Source organism: Oncorhynchus nerka, linkage group LG10, assembly GCF_034236695.1.
Source record: "Oncorhynchus nerka isolate Pitt River linkage group LG10, Oner_Uvic_2.0, whole genome shotgun sequence".
In the NCBI taxonomy this organism is placed as follows: Eukaryota; Metazoa; Chordata; class Actinopteri; order Salmoniformes; family Salmonidae; genus Oncorhynchus; species Oncorhynchus nerka.
In genome coordinates, this window is record NC_088405.1 from 15,185,383 (window position 1) to 15,206,676 (window position 21,294).

The 21,294-nt window shown below is 41.3% G+C and overlaps 1 protein-coding gene across 1 annotated transcript in view; it reads left to right on the forward strand.

Moving 5' to 3' along the window:
- The window catches only part of LOC115115718 (collagen alpha-1(XIX) chain-like), an 87,497-nt gene extending 66,442 nt beyond the window's left edge, over positions 1-21,055 (forward strand). The window contains exons 21-22 of the mRNA XM_065023042.1: positions 17,547-17,624; positions 19,079-21,055. Coding sequence (XP_064879114.1) covers positions 17,547-17,624; positions 19,079-19,197 — 197 coding nt within the window. The 3' untranslated portion in view covers positions 19,198-21,055. The remainder of the gene's footprint in view (positions 1-17,546; positions 17,625-19,078) is intronic.
- Positions 21,056-21,294: the final 239 nt, after the last annotated feature.

The window sequence follows — 21,294 nt, forward strand, 5'->3', positions numbered from 1 at the left end:
AGCTACCTCACAGTGTTCCGTTGATCTAACTACCAGTGTTAACGATACAGTATAACTGACTACGAGTAAGATAATATGCGGCTGTCAACAATTACAATGTAACTACCAAGTGAATGTACTTAATCTACTGTGTCTAGACCACATTTCCCAAACTGGGGCCTGGGGACCCCAAGGGGTGCATGTTTTGGTTTATGCCCTAGTACTACACAGCTGATTCAAATAGGGCAAACACCAAAACGTGCACCCGTTAGGGTCCCCAGGACCCAGTTTGGGAAACGCTGGTCTAGGCTAATCGTATTCATCATATTAAGTAACACTCAGAATTCAACTGACCTGTTTCTATTGCTTTAATGGTTTTCCCTGTTTGATTTGATATGCTTCAATGTCCTGTCTGTTTATTTAAAATGATTCAATGTCCTGTCTGTTTATTTGATATGATTCAATGTCCTGTCTGTTTATTTGATACGCTTCAATGTCCTGTCTGGTTGATTTGATATGCTTCAATGTCCTGTCTGGTTGATTTGATATGCTTCAATGTCCTGTCTGGTTGATTTGATATGCTTCAATGTCCTGTCTGGTTGATTTGATATGCTTCAATGTCCTGTCTGTTTGATTTGATATGCTTCAATGTCCTGTCTGGTTGATTTGATATGCTTCAATGTCCTGTCTGGTTGATTTGATATGCTTCAATGTCCTGTCTGGTTGATTTGATATGCTTCAATGTCCTGTCTGTTTATTTAATATGCTTCAATGTCCTGTCTGTTTATTTAATATGCTTCAATGTCCTGTCTGTTTATTTAATATGCTTCAATGTCCTGTCTGTTTATTTAATATGCTTCAATGTCCTGTCTGTTTATTTAATATGCTTCAATGTCCTGTCTGTTTATTTGATATGCTTCAATGTCCTGTCTGTTTATTTGATATGCTTCAATGTCCTGTCTGGTTGATTTGATATGATTCAATGTCCTGTCTGGTTGATTTGATATGATACAAATAATTATTTGTTGGGAAAATCAAGAGGAAAATGTTTGTCTCTTGGGGTAAATTGGAAAGAAATTCAACAACTTTTTAATTCTGCCGTTGTTGACTTGTGCCTCCTCTACTCCACGCGGCTGGGGAGAGAGAGAGAGAGAGAGAGAGAGAGAGAGAGAGAGAGAGAGAGAGAGAAGGAGAGAGAGAGAGAGAGAAGGAGAGAGAGAGAGAGAGAGAGGTACAGAGAGAGGGAGAGAGGGAGGGAGGGAGAGAGTGAGGGAGGGAGGGAGAGAGTGAGGGAGGGATAGAGAGAGGGAGAGAGTGAGGGAGAGAGAGAGAGAGAGAGAGAGAGAGAGAGAGAGAGAGGGTGAGAGTGAGGGAGGGAGGGAGAGAGAGAGGGAGAGAGTGAGGGAGGGAGAGAGAGAGAGGGGGAGAGAGAGTGAGTTTGGGCTAATATTTTCTCATTATGTCTGTCATCCTCCACTGGAGAGCATCTCTCCTCTGGAATATCCAATTTGACTTCCCCTCCAATGTGCCAAAATGAAGAGTTTATGAAGAAAAATAACCTCTCTGCTGGATCCACCCTCTCTTCTTGACTCATGGTTGTGATATGACATGGGGCCGTGATCTGTCAAACTATTGAAGTACATCCATAGACATAGATCCATGGATACAGTCTCCAGATGATGTTAATTGTAGCGATGGGGGATTAGGGGGTTTGTAGATGTTCTTACATAACTTTGTCACTGTTTGATGTTATTGGGTCATCTTTGCCATTTATTTCACATTTTTTGACTTATGTCACTATTTTTTTTTTTACCTCTGTCACTGCGTTTTTAACTTTGATTGTATTTTATAAGACATTATTGTCTTTCTTCCCAAACACATGTACCATGTTGAAGATTTATAAATCCATCATGCTTGTTTTACGTTGACATTTATTTGGCCGGTTTGCCATATTCCGATTGTGTATTACACCCTGCCATACATCTTGGGTTTGTTCATTGTTTTGTTTTGTTTTGTTTTATCTAATATATTCGATGCACTAAGCATTTGCACCTGCTATTTCAGAGAGAGTAAAAAACACATAAAAGCTAATAAAACGAATACAGTCAGTAGCCAGCAGGTATGAATGCATTGATTATATTGTAAAGCCATGAGGCAGGTGTGGATGCATTGATTATATTGTAAAGCCATGAGGCAGGTGTGAATGCTTAGTGAATCAGCCACTAAGTACAGTCTACAGTTCTCTTTCCAGCATCCAGGCAGTTTCTTAATCATTGTCATTTACACAGCAGTGTCCCCCTGGCTCTCTGTGCTGCTTTCTGTTGGTCAATGAAGCTGGGAAACACAATGCTGCTTGTCAATGTATGTGTAGGATGTCGACCCCCTCAGTGGATCAGTACTTCATATCCTCTTCATCCCCGTGGGCCCATGCAGTGGATCAGTATGTCATATCCTCTTCATCCCCGTGGGCCCATGCAGTGGATCAGTATGTCATATCCTCTTCATCCCCGTGGGCCCATGCAGTGGATCAGTATGTCATATCCTCTTCATCCCCGTGGGCCCATGCAGTTGTTTGATGTTTTAAAGGTGAAATCTGTGATTTGTACAGCAATGATTTTTTTCCCATTTTCAATTAATAATTTATAGCCATTGATTCCTAAAGAATATAAGTTATGAATGCCTCATGAGCTTAGTAGAACTGTCTTACACCGTCAGTGTAATGGTAAACAAACACTGTGTAGCTTCAGAATGTGGTTAAACTGTCATTTTGATCTCCTGGATGGTCAGTTCTTGCATTCATACCTCCGTCTATGAGTGGTTACATTTATTCAGACACATCTCTCAGCTGTATACCAACAAAAGTGTCGGGGCTGGAGCATCTGCTTGGTTGTTGTTTGAATGCCGGACTACAGCTTTAAGGTACAGTGCTATTCTTTCCCATGGAATGCTACAGTATGCCGGCTCCCTGAGTGAGGGTTGGAGGCGCCGTGCGTGTTTGAAAGGAGACTCATGATAGTCTGCTCTGTGTGGAATGTCTCTCTCCAGGAATGCATTTCGGGGCATTTTACAAGCCCTTTTCTCTCTGAGATGTTCTCTGTCTTGTAAACAGCAGCAGCAGAGCATTTCACAGTTTCCCCTTTGGGCTTGGCTGGACAGCAGTGAAAAACACTGCTTGATACTTCTCTCAGTCAGTGTTTCTGATGGTTTCCCAACCAGCTCTCTGGACCTGACACTCAGTTACTTTAAGGTGCATTTTGGGGGGAAATGCTGTGCGTCCTAAATGGCATCCTATTCCCTATATAGTGCACCAATATTGACCAGAGCCCTATCAAAAGTAGTTCACTATATAGTGATTATGGGTGCCATTTTGGAGGCAGACCCTGTCTCCCTCCCTCCAACCAACCAACCAACCAGCTCTCTGGTTCTGGGGCTCAGAACTAAACCAGTCCTCCAGCTCCTCAGCCCCTCTCACGTTTTGATATTGTTTGTGATCTACATTTGCTATTGCAGTGCTGTTCTATCGGCTAGTTCTCCTATTCTCGCCAGTGCTTGTCATATTATCAACCTGTCTGCATGGAGACATGACAGTTGCATGTGTGTACTGTATGTGTTTGTGAATTTCAATGAGAAAAGAGTACAAAAGGATACTAACTCACTTGCCAGACTCTGAAAATGCTTTAATTTCTCTGGCCTGCTTGACCAGCCTCTGAATATGCTTTAATTTCTCTGGCCTGCTTGACCAGCCTCTGAATATGCTTTAATTTCTCTGGCCTGCTTGACCAGCCTCTCTGAATATGCTTTCATTTCTCTGGCCTGCTTGACCAGCCTCTGTCGTGATGCATAAATGTGCATGAGCTTTCACTGTGTTAGGAACCGTCTGTTCAGAATGTAAAATGTAATCATGTATTCAGTATATGTCTAGTTATTCGTTCCCCATCCCTATGAAAGGATTTGGAGTAGACACTGTTTGAGGGGGTAAATGGTTGGATGGCTTTTAGTTGGTTAAGGAGTTAGAATTGCTTGTTCAATTCATTACATTTTGGGGTCTACCTTTATAAAGTGTGATGTGAAATTCCAGGCAGTGGAAGAAGCTTCAGTACCACTTCTAGAGGCAGTTACAGTACCACTTCTAGAGGCAGTTACAGTACCACTTCTAGAGGCAGTTACAGTACCACTTCTAGAGGCAGTTACAGTACCACTTCTAGAGGCAGTTACAGTACCACTTCTAGAGGCAGTTACAGTACCACTTCTAGAGGCAGTTACAGTACCACTTCTAGAGGCAGTTACAGTACCACTTCTAGAGGCAGTTACAGTACCACTTCTAGAGGCAGTTACAGTACCACTTCTAGAGGCAGTTACAGTACCACTTCTAGAGGCAGTTACAGTACCCCTTCTAGAGGCAGTTACAGTACCACTTCTAGAGGCAGTTACAGTACCACTTCTAGAGGCAGTTACAGTACCACTTCTAGAGGCAGTTACAGTACCACTTCTAGAGGCAGTTACAGTACCACTTCTAGAGGCAGTTACAGTACCCCTTCTAGAGGCAGCTACAGTACCACTTCTTCTAAACGGACCAACCGGTTTTCATAAAATATTGACAGAAGGTTCAGGAAGTCAACTTCATTCCTTTCAGTAAGGTTTCATGCTGATGCTTCTCAGAGCAGGCTTCTTCATCAGAGCACTTGCCATCAGTTTGTTGATATTAAATGATTGTTTCTCTCTTCCTATTTCTCTATTAAGAACGTCATTGATCACACAGTGAACACCTTCTGTTGTTGATCCTCCTTCAGGATAATCTCTGTTTGACTCCTGACTTTGACCCTCTTTGAACAGCGTTTGCATTCCAAATGGCATCCTATTCATTTTATAGTGCACTACTGTTGGCCATAGGGCTCAGGTCAAAACTAGTGCACTACTGTTGGCCATAGGGCTCTGGTCAAAACTAGTGCACTACTGTTGGCCATAGGGCTCTGGTCAAAACTAGTGCACTACTGTTGGCCACAGGGCTCAGGTCAAAACTAGTGCACTACTGTTGGCCACAGGGCTCAGGTCAAAACTAGTGCACTACTGTTGGCCATAGGGCTCTGGTCAAAACTAGTGCACTCCTGTTGGCCATAGGGCTCTGGTCAAAACTAGTGCACTACTGTTGGCCACAGGGCTCAGGTCAAAACTAGTGCACTACTTTTGGCCATAGGGCTCTGGTCAAAACTAGTGCACTACTGTTGGCCATAGGGCTCTGGTCAAAACTAGTGCACTACTGTTGGCCATAGGGCTCTGGTCAAAACTAGTGCACTACTGTTGGCCATGGGGCTCTGGTCAAAACTAGTGCACTACTGCTGGCCACAGGGCTCTGGTCAAAACTAGTGCACTACTGTTGGCCACAGGGCTCTGGTCAAAACTAGTGCACTACTGTTGGCCATAGGGCTCTGGTCAAAACTAGTGCACTACTGTTGGCCATGGGGCTCTGGTCAAAACTAGTGCACTACTGTTGGCCATAGGGCTCTGGTCAAAACTAGTGCACTACTGTTGGCCACAGGGCTCTGGTCAAAACTAGTGCACTACTGTTGGCCATAGGGCTCTGGTCAAAACTAGTGCACTACTGTTGGCCATAGTGCTCTGGTCAAAACTAGTGCACTACTGTTGGCCATAGGGCTCTGGTCAAAACTAGTGCACCACTGTTGGCCATAGGGCTCTGGTCAAAACTAGTGCACTACTGTTGGCCATAGGGCTCTGGTCAAAACTAGTGCACTACTGTTGGCCACAGGGCTCTGGTCAAAACTAGTGCACTACTGTTGGCCATAGGGCTCTGGTCAAAACTAGTGCACTACTGTTGGCCATAGGGCTCTGGTCAAAACTAGTGCACTCCTGTTGGCCATAGGGCTCTGGTCAAAACTAGTACACTACTGTTGGCCATAGGGCTCTGGTCAAAACTAGTGTTCTACTTCTGGGAATACGGTGCCATCTGGGATGCAGACAGCATCTTTGCTCTGTTTTTAATTCTTCAGAGACTCTCGCTTGCAGTCAGGCAGGCAGCTCTCTTGCTGTCAGGAAGAGTCATGTCACCCCATGACGCCACACACTTCCAACACACACACACTTCCAACACACACACACACTTCCAACACACACACACACACACACACACTTCCAACACACACACACACACTCATCCAACACACACAAACACACACACTTCCAACACACACACACACACACAAACACACACACACACACACACACACACACATCCAACACACACACACATCCAACACACACACACACTTCCAACCCACACACACACATCCAACCCACACACACACTTCCAACACACACACACACATCCAACACACACACACACTTCCAACACACACACACACTTCCAACACACACACACACAATCCAACACACACACACTTCCAACACACACACTTCCGACACACACAAACACACACACTTCCAACACACACACACACACACACACACACACACACATCCAACACACACACACATCCAACACACACACACACTTCCAACCCACACACACACATCCAACCCACACACACACTTCCAACACACACACACACATCCAACACACACACACACTTCCAACACACACACACACTTCCAACACACACACACACATCCAACACACACACACTTCCAACACACACACTTCCGACACACACAAACACACACACATCCAACACACACAAACACACACACATCCAACACACACACACTTCCAACACACACACACACACACATCCAACACAGCCGCCGTTGGCTCGGTGTGATGATGCCGGTTTTGACAGCATGCCAGAACACCGAGGCTGTATCTCAAATGGCACCCTATTCACTATATAGTGCACTACTGTTGACCAGGATTCATAGGGCTCTCGTCAAAAGTAGTGCACTATGTAGGAGAATAGGGTGTCATTTGGGATACAGTGAGTGTATTATTATTTAATGACCTGGGATTTCTTTCTGAGCAACATATTTCTACATAAGCTGTAACTACTGTAGTAGTGGATACACCTCACATGAACAGTTACAGTAACTACTGTAGTAGTGATACACCTCACATGAACAGTTACAGTAACTACTGTAGTAGTGATACACCTCACATGAACAGTTACAGTAACTACTGTAGTAGTGATACACCTCACATGAACAGTTACAGTAACTACTGTAGTAGTGATACACCTCACATGAACAGTTACAGTAACTACTGTAGTAGTGATACACCTCACATGAACAGTTACAGTAACTACTGTAGTAGTGGATACACCTCACATGAACAGTTACAGTAACTACTGTAGTAGTGATACACCTCACATGAACAGTTACAGTAACTACTGTAGTAGTGATACACCTCACATGAACAGTTACAGTAACTACTGTAGTAGTGGATACACCTCACATGAACAGTTACAGTAACTACTGTAGTAGTGGATACACCTCACATGAACAGTTACAGTAACTACTGTAGTAGTGATACACCTCACATGAACAGTTACAGTAACTACTGTAGTAGTGATACACCTCACATGAACAGTTACAGTAACTACTGTAGTAGTGGATACACCTCACATGAACAGTTACAGTAACTACTGTAGTAGTGGATACACCTCACATGAACAGTTACAGTAACTACTGTAGTAGTGATACACCTCACATGAACAGTTACAGTAACTACTGTAGTAGTGATACACCTCACATGAACAGTTACAGTAACTACTGTAGTAGTGATACACCTCACATGAACAGTTACAGTAACTACTGTAGTAGTGATACACCTCACATGAACAGTTACAGTAACTACTGTAGTAGTGATACACCTCACATGAACAGTTACAGTAACTACTGTAGTAGTGATACACCTCACATGATACACCTACTCACATGAACAGTTACAGTAACTACTGTAGTAGTGATACACCTCACATGAACAGTTACAGTAACTACTGTAGTAGTGGATACACCTCACATGAACAGTTACAGTAACTACTGTAGTAGTGGATACACCTCACATGAACAGTTACAGTAACTACTGTAGTAGTGATACACCTCACATGAACAGTTACAGTAACTACTGTAGTAGTGATACACCTCACATGAACAGTTACAGTAACTACTGTAGTAGTGGATACACCTCACATGAACAGTTACAGTAACTACTGTAGTAGTGGATACACCTCACATGAACAGTTACAGTAACTACTGTAGTAGTGGATACACCTCACATGAACAGTTACAGTAACTACTGTAGTAGTGGATACACCTCACATGAACAGTTACAGTAACTACTGTAGTAGTGATACACCTCACATGAACAGTTACAGTAACTACTGTAGTAGTGGATACACCTCACATGAACAGTTACAGTAACTACTGTAGTAGTGATACACCTCACATGAACAGTTACAGAACAGTTACAGTAACTACTGTAGTAGTGATACACCTCACATGAACAGTTACAGTAACTACTGTAGTAGTGATACACCTCACATGAACAGTTACAGTAACTACTGTAGTAGTGATACACCTCACATGAACAGTTACAGTAACTACTGTAGTAGTGATACACCTCACATGAACAGTTACAGTAACTACTGTAGTAGTGATACACCTCACATGAACAGTTACAGTAACTACTGTAGTAGTGGATACACCTCACATGAACAGTTACAGTAACTACTGTAGTAGTGGATACACCTCACATGAACAGTTACAGTAACTACTGTAGTAGTGGATACACCTCACATGAACAGTTACAGTAACTACTGTAGTAGTGGATACACCTCACATGAACAGTTACAGTAACTACTGTAGTAGTGATACACCTCACATGAACAGTTACAGTAACTACTGTAGTAGTGATACACCTCACATGAACAGTTACAGTAACTACTGTAGTAGTGGATACACCTCACATGAACAGTTACAGTAACTACTGTAGTAGTGATACACCTCACATGAACAGTTACAGTAACTACTGTAGTAGTGATACACCTCACATGAACAGTTACAGTAACTACTGTAGTAGTGATACACCTCACATGAACAGTTACAGTAACTACTGTAGTAGTGATACACCTCACATGAACAGTTACAGTAACTACTGTAGTAGTGATACACCTCACATGAACAGTTACAGTAACTACTGTAGTAGTGATACACCTCACATGAACAGTTACAGTAACTACTGTAGTAGTGGATACACCTCACATGAACAGTTACAGTAACTACTGTAGTAGTGGATACACCTCACATGAACAGTTACAGTAACTACTGTAGTAGTGATACACCTCACATGAACAGTTACAGTAACTACTGTAGTAGTGATACACCTCACATGAACAGTTACAGTAACTACTGTAGTAGTGATACACCTCACATGAACAGTTACAGTAACTACTGTAGTAGTGGATACGCCTCACATGAACAGTTACTGTAACTACTGTAGTAGTGGATACACCTCACATGAACAGTTACAGTAACTACTGTAGTAGTGATACACCTCACATGAACAGTTACAGTAACTACTGTAGTAGTGATACGCCTCACATGAACAGTTACAGTAACTACTGTAGTAGTGGATACACCTCACATGAACAGTTACAGTAACTACTGTAGTAGTGGATACACCTCACATGAACAGTTACAGTAACTACTGTAGTAGTGATACACCTCACATGAACAGTTACAGTAACTACTGTAGTAGTGATACACCTCACATGAACAGTTAGTAACTACTGTAGTAGTGATACACCTCACATGAACAGTTACAGTAACTACTGTAGTAGTGGATACACCTCACATGAACAGTTACAGTAACTACTGTAGTAGTGATACACCTCACATGAACAGTTACAGTAACTACTGTAGTAGTGGATACACCTCACATGAACAGTTACAGTAACAGTTACAGTAACTACTGTAGTAGTGGATACACCTCACATGAACAGTTACAGTAACTACTGTAGTAGTGATACACCTCACATGAACAGTTACAGTAACTACTGTAGTAGTGATACACCTCACATGAACAGTTACAGTAACTACTGTAGTAGTGATACACCTCACATGAACAGTTACAGTAACTACTGTAGTAGTGGATACACCTCACATGAACAGTTACAGTAACTACTGTAGTAGTGGATACACCTCACATGAACAGTTACAGTAACTACTGTAGTAGTGATACACCTCACATGAACAGTTACAGTAACTACTGTAGTAGTGATACACCTCACATGAACAGTTACAGTAACTACTGTAGTAGAACAGTTAACAGTTAAACTACTGTAGTAGTGGATACACCTCACATGAACAGTTACAGTAACTACTGTAGTAGTGATACACCTCACATGAACAGTTACAGTAACTACTGTAGTAGTGATACACCTCACATGAACAGTTACAGTAACTACTGTAGTAGTGATACACCTCACATGAACAGTTAGTAACTACTGTAGTAGTGATACACCTCACATGAACAGTTACAGTAACTACTGTAGTAGTGATACACCTCACATGAACAGTTACAGTAACTACTGTAGTAGTGGATATACCTCACATGAACAGTTACAGTAACTACTGTAGTAGTGGATACACCTCACATGAACAGTTACAGTAACTACTGTAGTAGTGATACACCTCACATGAACAGTTACAGTAACTACTGTAGTAGTGATACACCTCACATGAACAGTTAGTAACTACTGTAGTAGTGATACACCTCACATGAACAGTTACAGTAACTACTGTAGTAGTGGATACACCTCACATGAACAGTTACAGTAACTACTGTAGTAGTGATACACCTCACATGAACAGTTACAGTAACTACTGTAGTAGTGGATATACCTCACATGAACAGTTACAGTAACTACTGTAGTAGTGGATACACCTCACATGAACAGTTACAGTAACTACTGTAGTAGTGATACACCTCACATGAACAGTTAGTAACTACTGTAGTAGTGATACACCTCACATGAACAGTTACAGTAACTACTGTAGTAGTGGATACGCCTCACATGAACAGTTACAGTAACTACTGTAGTAGTGGATACACCTCACATGAACAGTTACAGTAACTACTGTAGTAGTGGATACACCTCACATGAACAGTTACAGTAACTACTGTAGTAGTGATACACCTCACATGAACAGTTACAGTAACTACTGTAGTAGTGATACACCTCACATGAACAGTTACAGTAACTACTGTAGTAGTGATACACCTCACATGAACAGTTACAGTAACTACTGTAGTAGTGGATACACCTCACATGAACAGTTACAGTAACTACTGTAGTAGTGATACACCTCACATGAACAGTTACAGTAACTACTGTAGTAGTGATACACCTCACATGAACAGTTACAGTAACTACTGTAGTAGTGATACACCTCACATGAACAGTTACAGTAACTACTGTAGTAGTGGATACGCCTCACATGAACAGTTACAGTAACTACTGTAGTAGTGGATACGCCTCACATGAACAGTTACAGTAACTACTGTAGTAGTGGATACACCTCACATGAACAGTTACAGTAACTACTGTAGTAGTGGATATGCCCCACATGAACAGTTACAGTAACTACTGTAGTAGTGGATATACCTCACATGAACAGTTACAGTAACTACTGTAGTAGTGGATACGCCTCACATGAACAGTTACAGTAACTACTGTAGTAGTGGATACGCCTCACATGAACAGTTACAGTAACTACTGTAGTAGTGGATACGCCTCACATGAACAGTTACAGTAACTACTGTAGTAGTGATACGCCTCACATGAACAGTTACAGTAACTACTGTAGTAGTGGATACACCTCACATGAACAGTTACAGTAACTACTGTAGTAGTGATACACCTCACATGAACAGTTACAGTAACTACTGTAGTAGTGATACGCCTCACATGAACAGTTACAGTAACTACTGTAGTAGTGATATACCTCACATGAACAGTTACAGTAACTACTGTAGTAGTGATACACCTCACATGAACAGTTACAGTAACTACTGTAGTAGTGATACACCTCACATGAACAGTTACAGTAACTACTGTAGTAGTGATACACCTCACATGAACAGTTACAGTAACTACTGTAGTAGTGATACACCTCACATGAACAGTTACAGTAACTACTGTAGTAGTGGATACACCTCACATGAACAGTTACAGTAACTACTGTAGTAGTGATACGCCTCACATGAACAGTTACAGTAACTACTGTAGTAGTGATACACCTCACATGAACAGTTAGTAACTACTGTAGTAGTGATACACCTCACATGAACAGTTACAGTAACTACTGTAGTAGTGGATACGCCTCACATGAACAGTTACTGTAACTACTGTAGTAGTGGATACACCTCACATGAACAGTTACAGTAACTACTGTAGTAGTGATACACCTCACATGAACAGTTACAGTAACTACTGTAGTAGTGATACGCCTCACATGAACAGTTACAGTAACTACTGTAGTAGTGGATATACCTCACATGAACAGTTACAGTAACTACTGTAGTAGTGGATACACCTCACATGAACAGTTACAGTAACTACTGTAGTAGTGATACGCCTCACATGAACAGTTACAGTAACTACTGTAGTAGTGATACACCTCACATGAACAGTTAGTAACTACTGTAGTAGTGATACACCTCACATGAACAGTTACAGTAACTACTGTAGTAGTGGATACACCTCACATGAACAGTTACAGTAACTACTGTAGTAGTGATACACCTCACATGAACAGTTACAGTAACTACTGTAGTAGTGGATATACCTCACATGAACAGTTACAGTAACTACTGTAGTAGTGATACACCTCACATGAACAGTTACAGTAACTACTGTAGTAGTGATACACCTCACATGAACAGTTACAGTAACTACTGTAGTAGTGATACACCTCACATGAACAGTTACAGTAACTACTGTAGTAGTGGATACGCCCCACATGAACAGTTACAGTAACTACTGTAGTAGTGGATACACCTCACATGAACAGTTACAGTAACTACTGTAGTAGTGGATACACCTCACATGAACAGTTACAGTGACTACTGTAGTAGTGATACACCTCACATGAACAGTTACAGTAACTACTGTAGTAGTGATACACCTCACATGAACAGTTACAGTAACTACTGTAGTAGTGATACACCTCACATGAACAGTTACTGTAACTACTGTAGTAGTGGATACACCTCACATGAACAGTTACAGTAACTACTGTAGTAGTGATACGCCTCACATGAACAGTTACAGTAACTACTGTAGTAGTGATACACCTCACATGAACAGTTACAGTAACTACTGTAGTAGTGATACACCTCACATGAACAGTTAGTAACTACTGTAGTAGTGATACACCTCACATGAACAGTTACAGTAACTACTGTAGTAGTGATACACCTCACATGAACAGTTACAGTAACTACTGTAGTAGTGGATATACCTCACATGAACAGTTACAGTAACTACTGTAGTAGTGGATACACCTCACATGAACAGTTACAGTAACTACTGTAGTAGTGATACGCCTCACATGAACAGTTACAGTAACTACTGTAGTAGTGATACACCTCACATGAACAGTTAGTAACTACTGTAGTAGTGATACACCTCACATGAACAGTTACAGTAACTACTGTAGTAGTGGATACACCTCACATGAACAGTTACAGTAACTACTGTAGTAGTGATACACCTCACATGAACAGTTACAGTAACTACTGTAGTAGTGGATATACCTCACATGAACAGTTACAGTAACTACTGTAGTAGTGGATACGCCTCACATGAACAGTTACAGTAACTACTGTAGTAGTGATACACCTCACATGAACAGTTAGTAACTACTGTAGTAGTGATACACCTCACATGAACAGTTACAGTAACTACTGTAGTAGTGGATACGCCCCACATGAACAGTTACAGTAACTACTGTAGTAGTGGATACACCTCACATGAACAGTTACAGTAACTACTGTAGTAGTGGATACACCTCACATGAACAGTTACAGTGACTACTGTAGTAGTGATACACCTCACATGAACAGTTACAGTAACTACTGTAGTAGTGATACACCTCACATGAACAGTTACAGTAACTACTGTAGTAGTGATACACCTCACATGAACAGTTACTGTAACTACTGTAGTAGTGGATACACCTCACATGAACAGTTACAGTAACTACTGTAGTAGTGATACGCCTCACATGAACAGTTACAGTAACTACTGTAGTAGTGATACACCTCACATGAACAGTTACAGTAACTACTGTAGTAGTGATACACCTCACATGAACAGTTACAGTAACTACTGTAGTAGTGGATACGCCTCACATGAACAGTTACAGTAACTACTGTAGTAGTGGATACGCCTCACATGAACAGTTACAGTAACTACTGTAGTAGTGGATACACCTCACATGAACAGTTACAGTAACTACTGTAGTAGTGGATATGCCCCACATGAACAGTTACAGTAACTACTGTAGTAGTGGATACACCTCACATGAACAGTTACAGTAACTACTGTAGTAGTGATACACCTCACATGAACAGTTACAGTAACTACTGTAGTAGTGATACACCTCACATGAACAGTTACAGTAACTACTGTAGTAGTGGATACACCTCACATGAACAGTTACAGTAACTACTGTAGTAGTGATACACCTCACATGAACAGTTACAGTAACTACTGTAGTAGTGGATACGCCTCACATGAACAGTTACAGTAACTACTGTAGTAGTGGATACACCTCACATGAACAGTTACAGTAACTACTGTAGTAGTGATACACCTCACATGAACAGTTACAGTAACTACTGTAGTAGTGGATATACCTCACATGAACAGTTACAGTAACTACTGTAGTAGTGATACACCTCACATGAACAGTTACAGTAACTACTGTAGTAGTGATACACCTCACATGAACAGTTACAGTAACTACTGTAGTAGTGATACACCTCACATGAACAGTTACAGTAACTACTGTAGTAGTGATACACCTCACATGAACAGTTACAGTAACTACTGTAGTAGTGATACACCTCACATGAACAGTTACAGTAACTACTGTAGTAGTGATACACCTCACATGAACAGTTACAGTAACTACTGTAGTAGTGATACACCTCACATGAACAGTTACAGTAACTACTGTAGTAGTGGATACACCTCACATGAACAGTTACAGTGACTACTGTAGTAGTGATACACCTCACATGAACAGTTACAGTAACTACTGTAGTAGTAATACACCTCACATGAACAGTTACAGTAACTACTGTAGTAGTGATACACCTCACATGAACAGTTACAGTAACTACTGTAGTAGTGGATACACCTCACATGAACAGTTACAGTAACTACTGTAGTAGTGATACGCCTCACATGAACAGTTACAGTAACTACTGTAGTAGTGATACACCTCACATGAACAGTTACAGTAACTACTGTAGTAGTGATACACCTCACATGAACAGTTACAGTAACTACTGTAGTAGTGGATACGCCTCACATGAACAGTTACAGTAACTACTGTAGTAGTGATACACCTCACATGAACAGTTACAGTAACTACTGTAGTAGTGATACACCTCACATGAACAGTTACAGTAACTACTGTAGTAGTGGATACGCCTCACATGAACAGTTACAGTAACTACTGTAGTAGTGGATACGCCTCACATGAACAGTTATAGTGACTACTGTAGTAGTGGATACACCTCACATGAACAGTTACAGTAACTACTGTAGTAGTGGATACGCCCCACATGAACAGTTACAGTAACTACTGTAGTAGTGGATACACCTCACATGAACAGTTACAGTAACTACTGTAGTAGTGATACACCTCACATGAACAGTTACAGTAGCTACTGTAGTAGTGATACACCTCACATGAACAGTTACAGTAACTACTGTAGTAGTGATACACCTCACATGAACAGTTACAGTAACTACTTTAGTAGTGGATATACCTCACATGAACAGTTACAGTAACTACTGTAGTAGTGATACACCTCACATGAACAGTTACAGTAACTACTGTAGTAGTGATACACCTCACATGAACAGTTACAGTAACTACTGTAGTAGTGATACACCTCACATGAACAGTTACAGTAACTACTGTAGTAGTGGATACACCTCACATGAACAGTTACAGTAACTACTGTAGTAGTGGATACACCTCACATGAACAGTTACAGTAACTACTGTAGTAGTGATACACCTCACATGAACAGTTACAGTAACTACTGTAGTAGTGATACACCTCACATGAACAGTTACAGTAACTACTGTAGTAGTGGATACGCCTCACATGAACAGTTACAGTAACTCCTGTAGTAGTGATACACCTCACATGAACAGTTACAGTAACTACTGTAGTAGTGATACACCTCACATGAACAGTTACAGTAACTACTGTAGTAGTGATACACCTCACATGAACAGTTACAGTAACTACTGTAGTAGTGGATACGCCTCACATGAACAGTTACAGTAACTACTGTAGTAGTGATACACCTCACATGAACAGTTACAGTAACTACTGTAGTAGTGATACACCTCACATGAACAGTTACAGTAACTACTGTAGTAGTGGATACACCTCACATGAACAGTTACAGTAACTACTGTAGTAATGGATACGCCTCACATGAACAGTTAAGGTACTCAGATCTCATGACATCAGTTGCCTTGATGAAAACCACATAGAGAGGAGTTGAAGGCCGTCCACAGTGTTCAGACTTTTGTGTTGCTGTGATGTTGACAGGGACAGTCCAGTATTGAGAGAGAGAAGCAGCACTGTTGGTACCAGATGTACACTAGAGTATTCAGGCTGCGTAGAGCAGACATGAGATGACTTATTCCTCACCTCATCATAAACCACTCATCACAAACTCTTAATGCATAAACACGTTGGGATTCATCTACCTCTGGTCCTGTTCTTCAAAACCCTGGTCCCAGATCTGTCCATCTCGTTGTATAGCCAACTGGCGTGGTGCTATGTTTGGCATGACAATGACCATAACAGTTGGCAAGGCAACCTAAACTGATCTGGAACCAGGCTACCTGTTGCCCTCCTATGGCTGGGAGTTCAGTCCAGTCTGCTGTCTTTGGCTGGGAGTCCAGTCTAGTCTGTTGTCTTAGGCTGGGAGTCCAGTCTAGTCTGTTGTCTTAGGCTGGGAGTCCAGTCCAGTCTGTTGTCTTAGGCTGGGAGTCCTGTCCATGCTGTTGTCTTATGCTAGGAGTCCAGTCCAGTCTGTTGTCTTAGGCTGGGATTCCAGTCCAGTCTGTTGTCTTAGGCTGGGAGTCCAGTCCAGACTGTTGTCTTAGGCTGGGAGTCCAGTCCAGTCTGTTGTCTTAGGTTGGGAGTCCAGTCCAGTCTGTTGTCTTAGGCTGGGAGTCCAGTCCTGTCTGTTGTCTTAGGCTGGGAGTCCAGTCCAGTCTGTTGTCGTAGGCTGGGAGTCCAGTCCAGTCTGGTCATTGTCTTGTGTTTCTTTCCAGGGTACAGAGGTCAGAAAGGAGAGAGAGGTCAGCTAGGTCTGGGGATACCAGGAGCTCCAGGTCTGGCAGGACCACCAGGTAACAGCTAGACACCACACACACACGCACGCACGCACGCACGCACGCACACACACACACACACACACACACACACACACTGCACACTGTGGTGAAATTATGCTAAGCCCTATAGCCATTGAAGCACAAGAAGGAAAATGTGATGTAAACTTGGAGCAACCATTACATCATTGTGTTTCGTATGAAGTTATTTCATATTTACACTTGAAACTGATGCTTTATGAAAGGGGGAAAATACCATCATTGTACGGCTGTAGTTGTAGAATCCTACACTTACGTTGGGTGAAACTTTATATCTGGAACCCTCCGTTATAAACTTGTTGTCCTCAGGGTACCATCGAAAATGACACCCTGGTCTCAATGGGCTCCCCTGATTAAATACAAGTCAAACATTCATTCAAATAAAAAGCTGACACCGGTGTCATGACTGTTTATAAACTCTGTTATGTCATGTTTATGACTGTGTTATGTCATGTTTATGACAGTGTAATGTCATGGTTATGACAGTGTTATGTCTTGGTTATGACAGTGTAATATCATGGTTATGACAGTGTTATGTCATGGTTATGACAGTGTAATGTCATGGTTATGACAGTGTTATGTCATGGTTATGACAGTGTAATGTCATGGTTATGACAGTGTAATGTCATGGTTATGACAGTGTAATATCATGTTTATGACAGTGTAATGTCATGGTTATGACAGTGTTATGTCATGGTTATGACAGTGTAATGTCATGGTTATGACAGTGTAATGTCATGACAGTGTAATGTCATGTTTATGACAGTTATGTCATGGTTATGACAGTGTCATGTAGCCCTTATGAATGAGGGTTCAAGTAAAGTGTAACCACCAGCTCTAACATGGACAACAGTTCATCCTGAGGTCGTTTGATGTTTTCAGTTTAAAAACACTAGTAATTAGTAAGCCAACAGAACTAATGAGCAGAGCTACTCATAATGACTCTCTCTTACGCTGAGGTACCAAGCTGACACGAAACAATTAGTATATCATCACTGATAGGGCGGATATAAAATAAATATACACTTAAATCTCTTATTTCCATTTGATCAACTCTCTCCCTTTTCAGCATGATCTCAGAGAGATTCTTCTCTGCCGGGAGCGAAGCAGGAAAATCTTTCATTCTGATCTTTTTGTGCAGAACATTAACTTTTTATTCTGATCTGTATTGACGAGGGTTTGTGTGTAAAGTATGCATGAGAGTGGGTGTTTTCATCTCCTTTTTAAGAGTTGCAGTTTGGCACATGAAAGCAGTTTTGTTAGCTGACTAGATAATACTGTTCCCAGTAATACTGCTCCTCTGATAACATCCTGTTTTCCTTCATGGTTTATTTGATTGATTAAACAATCACCCAATGGTTGCTTCCCAATCATCTCTACTTCCTCCTGAAGTTCACTACTCCCCACAAATGTGAAAGTGTTTTTGTCTGCAGGTGAACCTGGAAGCAGTATCCAGGGGCCATCGGGCCCTTCAGGTCCCCAGGGACCTCATGGTAAATGTGATCCCAGTGACTGTCTCCATCCATCCTCTCACTCCAGACGGAACGGCTAGGGCCCCCCCCCCCTCAACTGATAGGGGACCCTTCAATGAATAAAGGCCCTCTCAATGGCTAGGGCCCAGGGGCCCCCTCCACCCATCCAGCCTCCATCTCTCTACAGCAGTCAACCATAGGCACAGGAGCCGGGCGTGTGGAGCCTGATCACTCAGTCAGCTCATATCAGACAGACAGTATCGTCCTTGTGGTCAGTTTTACATTGAAAACACACATCCTCAGTTTCTGCTTTACATGGGAAAGACTCAACCAGAAATAGATACAACATGTATCTCAACACAATGGTGTAGGATGAAATTGCAAATAGATGCTGATCTTGGGTCAGTTTTGCTAATTGTTAAGGTGAGGTTTGGGGGAGGGGAAGCTGATCCTAGATCTGTACCTAGTGGAAACTTCACCCTGGAGCGCTCACAACCGCCTTTCGGTTTTCTTATGACCATAGAAGCATTGAAATGCAATTATTTGTTACTTTACGTTGATGGTTATTCTATTCATTTGAAATGTGTTACAGTCCATTATTATTGTCATTGTAGCTATGATGATCATATGAAGCACTGTTTCATTTATTTCTTGTTTTCACACAACTCCCCTGCTGTGACCTGATGCATTCCATATTCATTCACATTGTCTTTCGAGACCGTAAATTCATTTGTTTCTTTAAATAATACTGTCGGGAGAAAACATTTTCTTAATGATTTAATAATGCTTGTTTATGGGGATAGCTATGCACACGTTTGGTCTCATTTGATATTTTCGTTGTGTGTGTGTGAGCTGGTAAACAGGCAGTCTGAAATGTGTGTGTTTGTGTATGACTAATCAATATTCTTTGTGTGAACTGTTTATGCATACCAAAGTGAAGGAGGATCATGTAACACGAAATATAGTTCTGAATATATATTTCATATATTAATATATATTTCCTCAATGAATGGGATATTTGTGAAACGTGTTAGAAGGAAGCTAGCTACATGATTTGATCCATTTACATAACATAATGAATATCTTGTCGTGTAATTCATTACTAGAGCTTTGTTTATGAATTTTATGAAGTTTTGAGAATGCTAAATATTCTGTGTTTCAAACACTACCAGTCAGATATATTGCATGATACTGTTGTAATTGTAAAGGGATGGTCTTGTATCAAAACAGAATACTGGGTTCCTCTCTCGTCACCCTACACTCTACGTACTTTATGTGAGGCGTTATTCAGTGAGATCTCTCCACATACTATACACCTCAACATGTAGTGTTCATAACAGACTAATTGAATAGCCTGCTAGATTGGGTTCTTAGTTCTGATATTATTCAACAGGTAACATCGCCTGACTGTTGCCATATCTCAAGACAACCAGCACAACATGATCAAGGGTTAAACACTAGCTTAATGCCAACTGAATGTAGTTTGTGACGGCTTGGTCAAGTTGACATTTCTTCCATGTACAGTTTGTGTGTAAGTGTGTATATTATGCTAATGTCGTATCACCTCACGTTCACGTGAAGTTAGCCGCGAAGACTTCAATGTAGATTTCTTGCAGTCATACATATGGCTAACATGAAGTAGGACAGTTTCCCTTTATCCATGGTCTTGTCTCCAAAGAGGGCAAACAAATACATGTCAAATACTACAGTGATTGATTGAAGTTGCCCAGTACAATGAAACCAATAGAATATGGTAGGATCTGAGAAGTTGTTACATCGCTGCTCTTTTGGCAACATGGTCTCATTAGAATATGTCAAAACAATAGTGCCATTTAACTACATAGGTATATGTCACTTCTGTGGACGTATTACTGATATGTCACTAAATTAGACGTCACTTATAATGACATATTAGCTACTTATATGTCACTATAACATCTGATTCTTATCAGAACTGGTCAGATTCATGATGCTGGTTCCTCCATCAGAACTGTGTGTAGTCTACATGGAGTATACAGCTGATTCCTCTATCAGAACTGTGTGTACATCAGTCTACATGGAGTATACAGCTGATTCCTCCATCAGAACTGTGTGTACGTCAGTCTACATGGAGTATACAGCTGATTCCTCTATCAGAACTGTGTGTACATCAGTCTACATGGGAGTATACAGCTGAT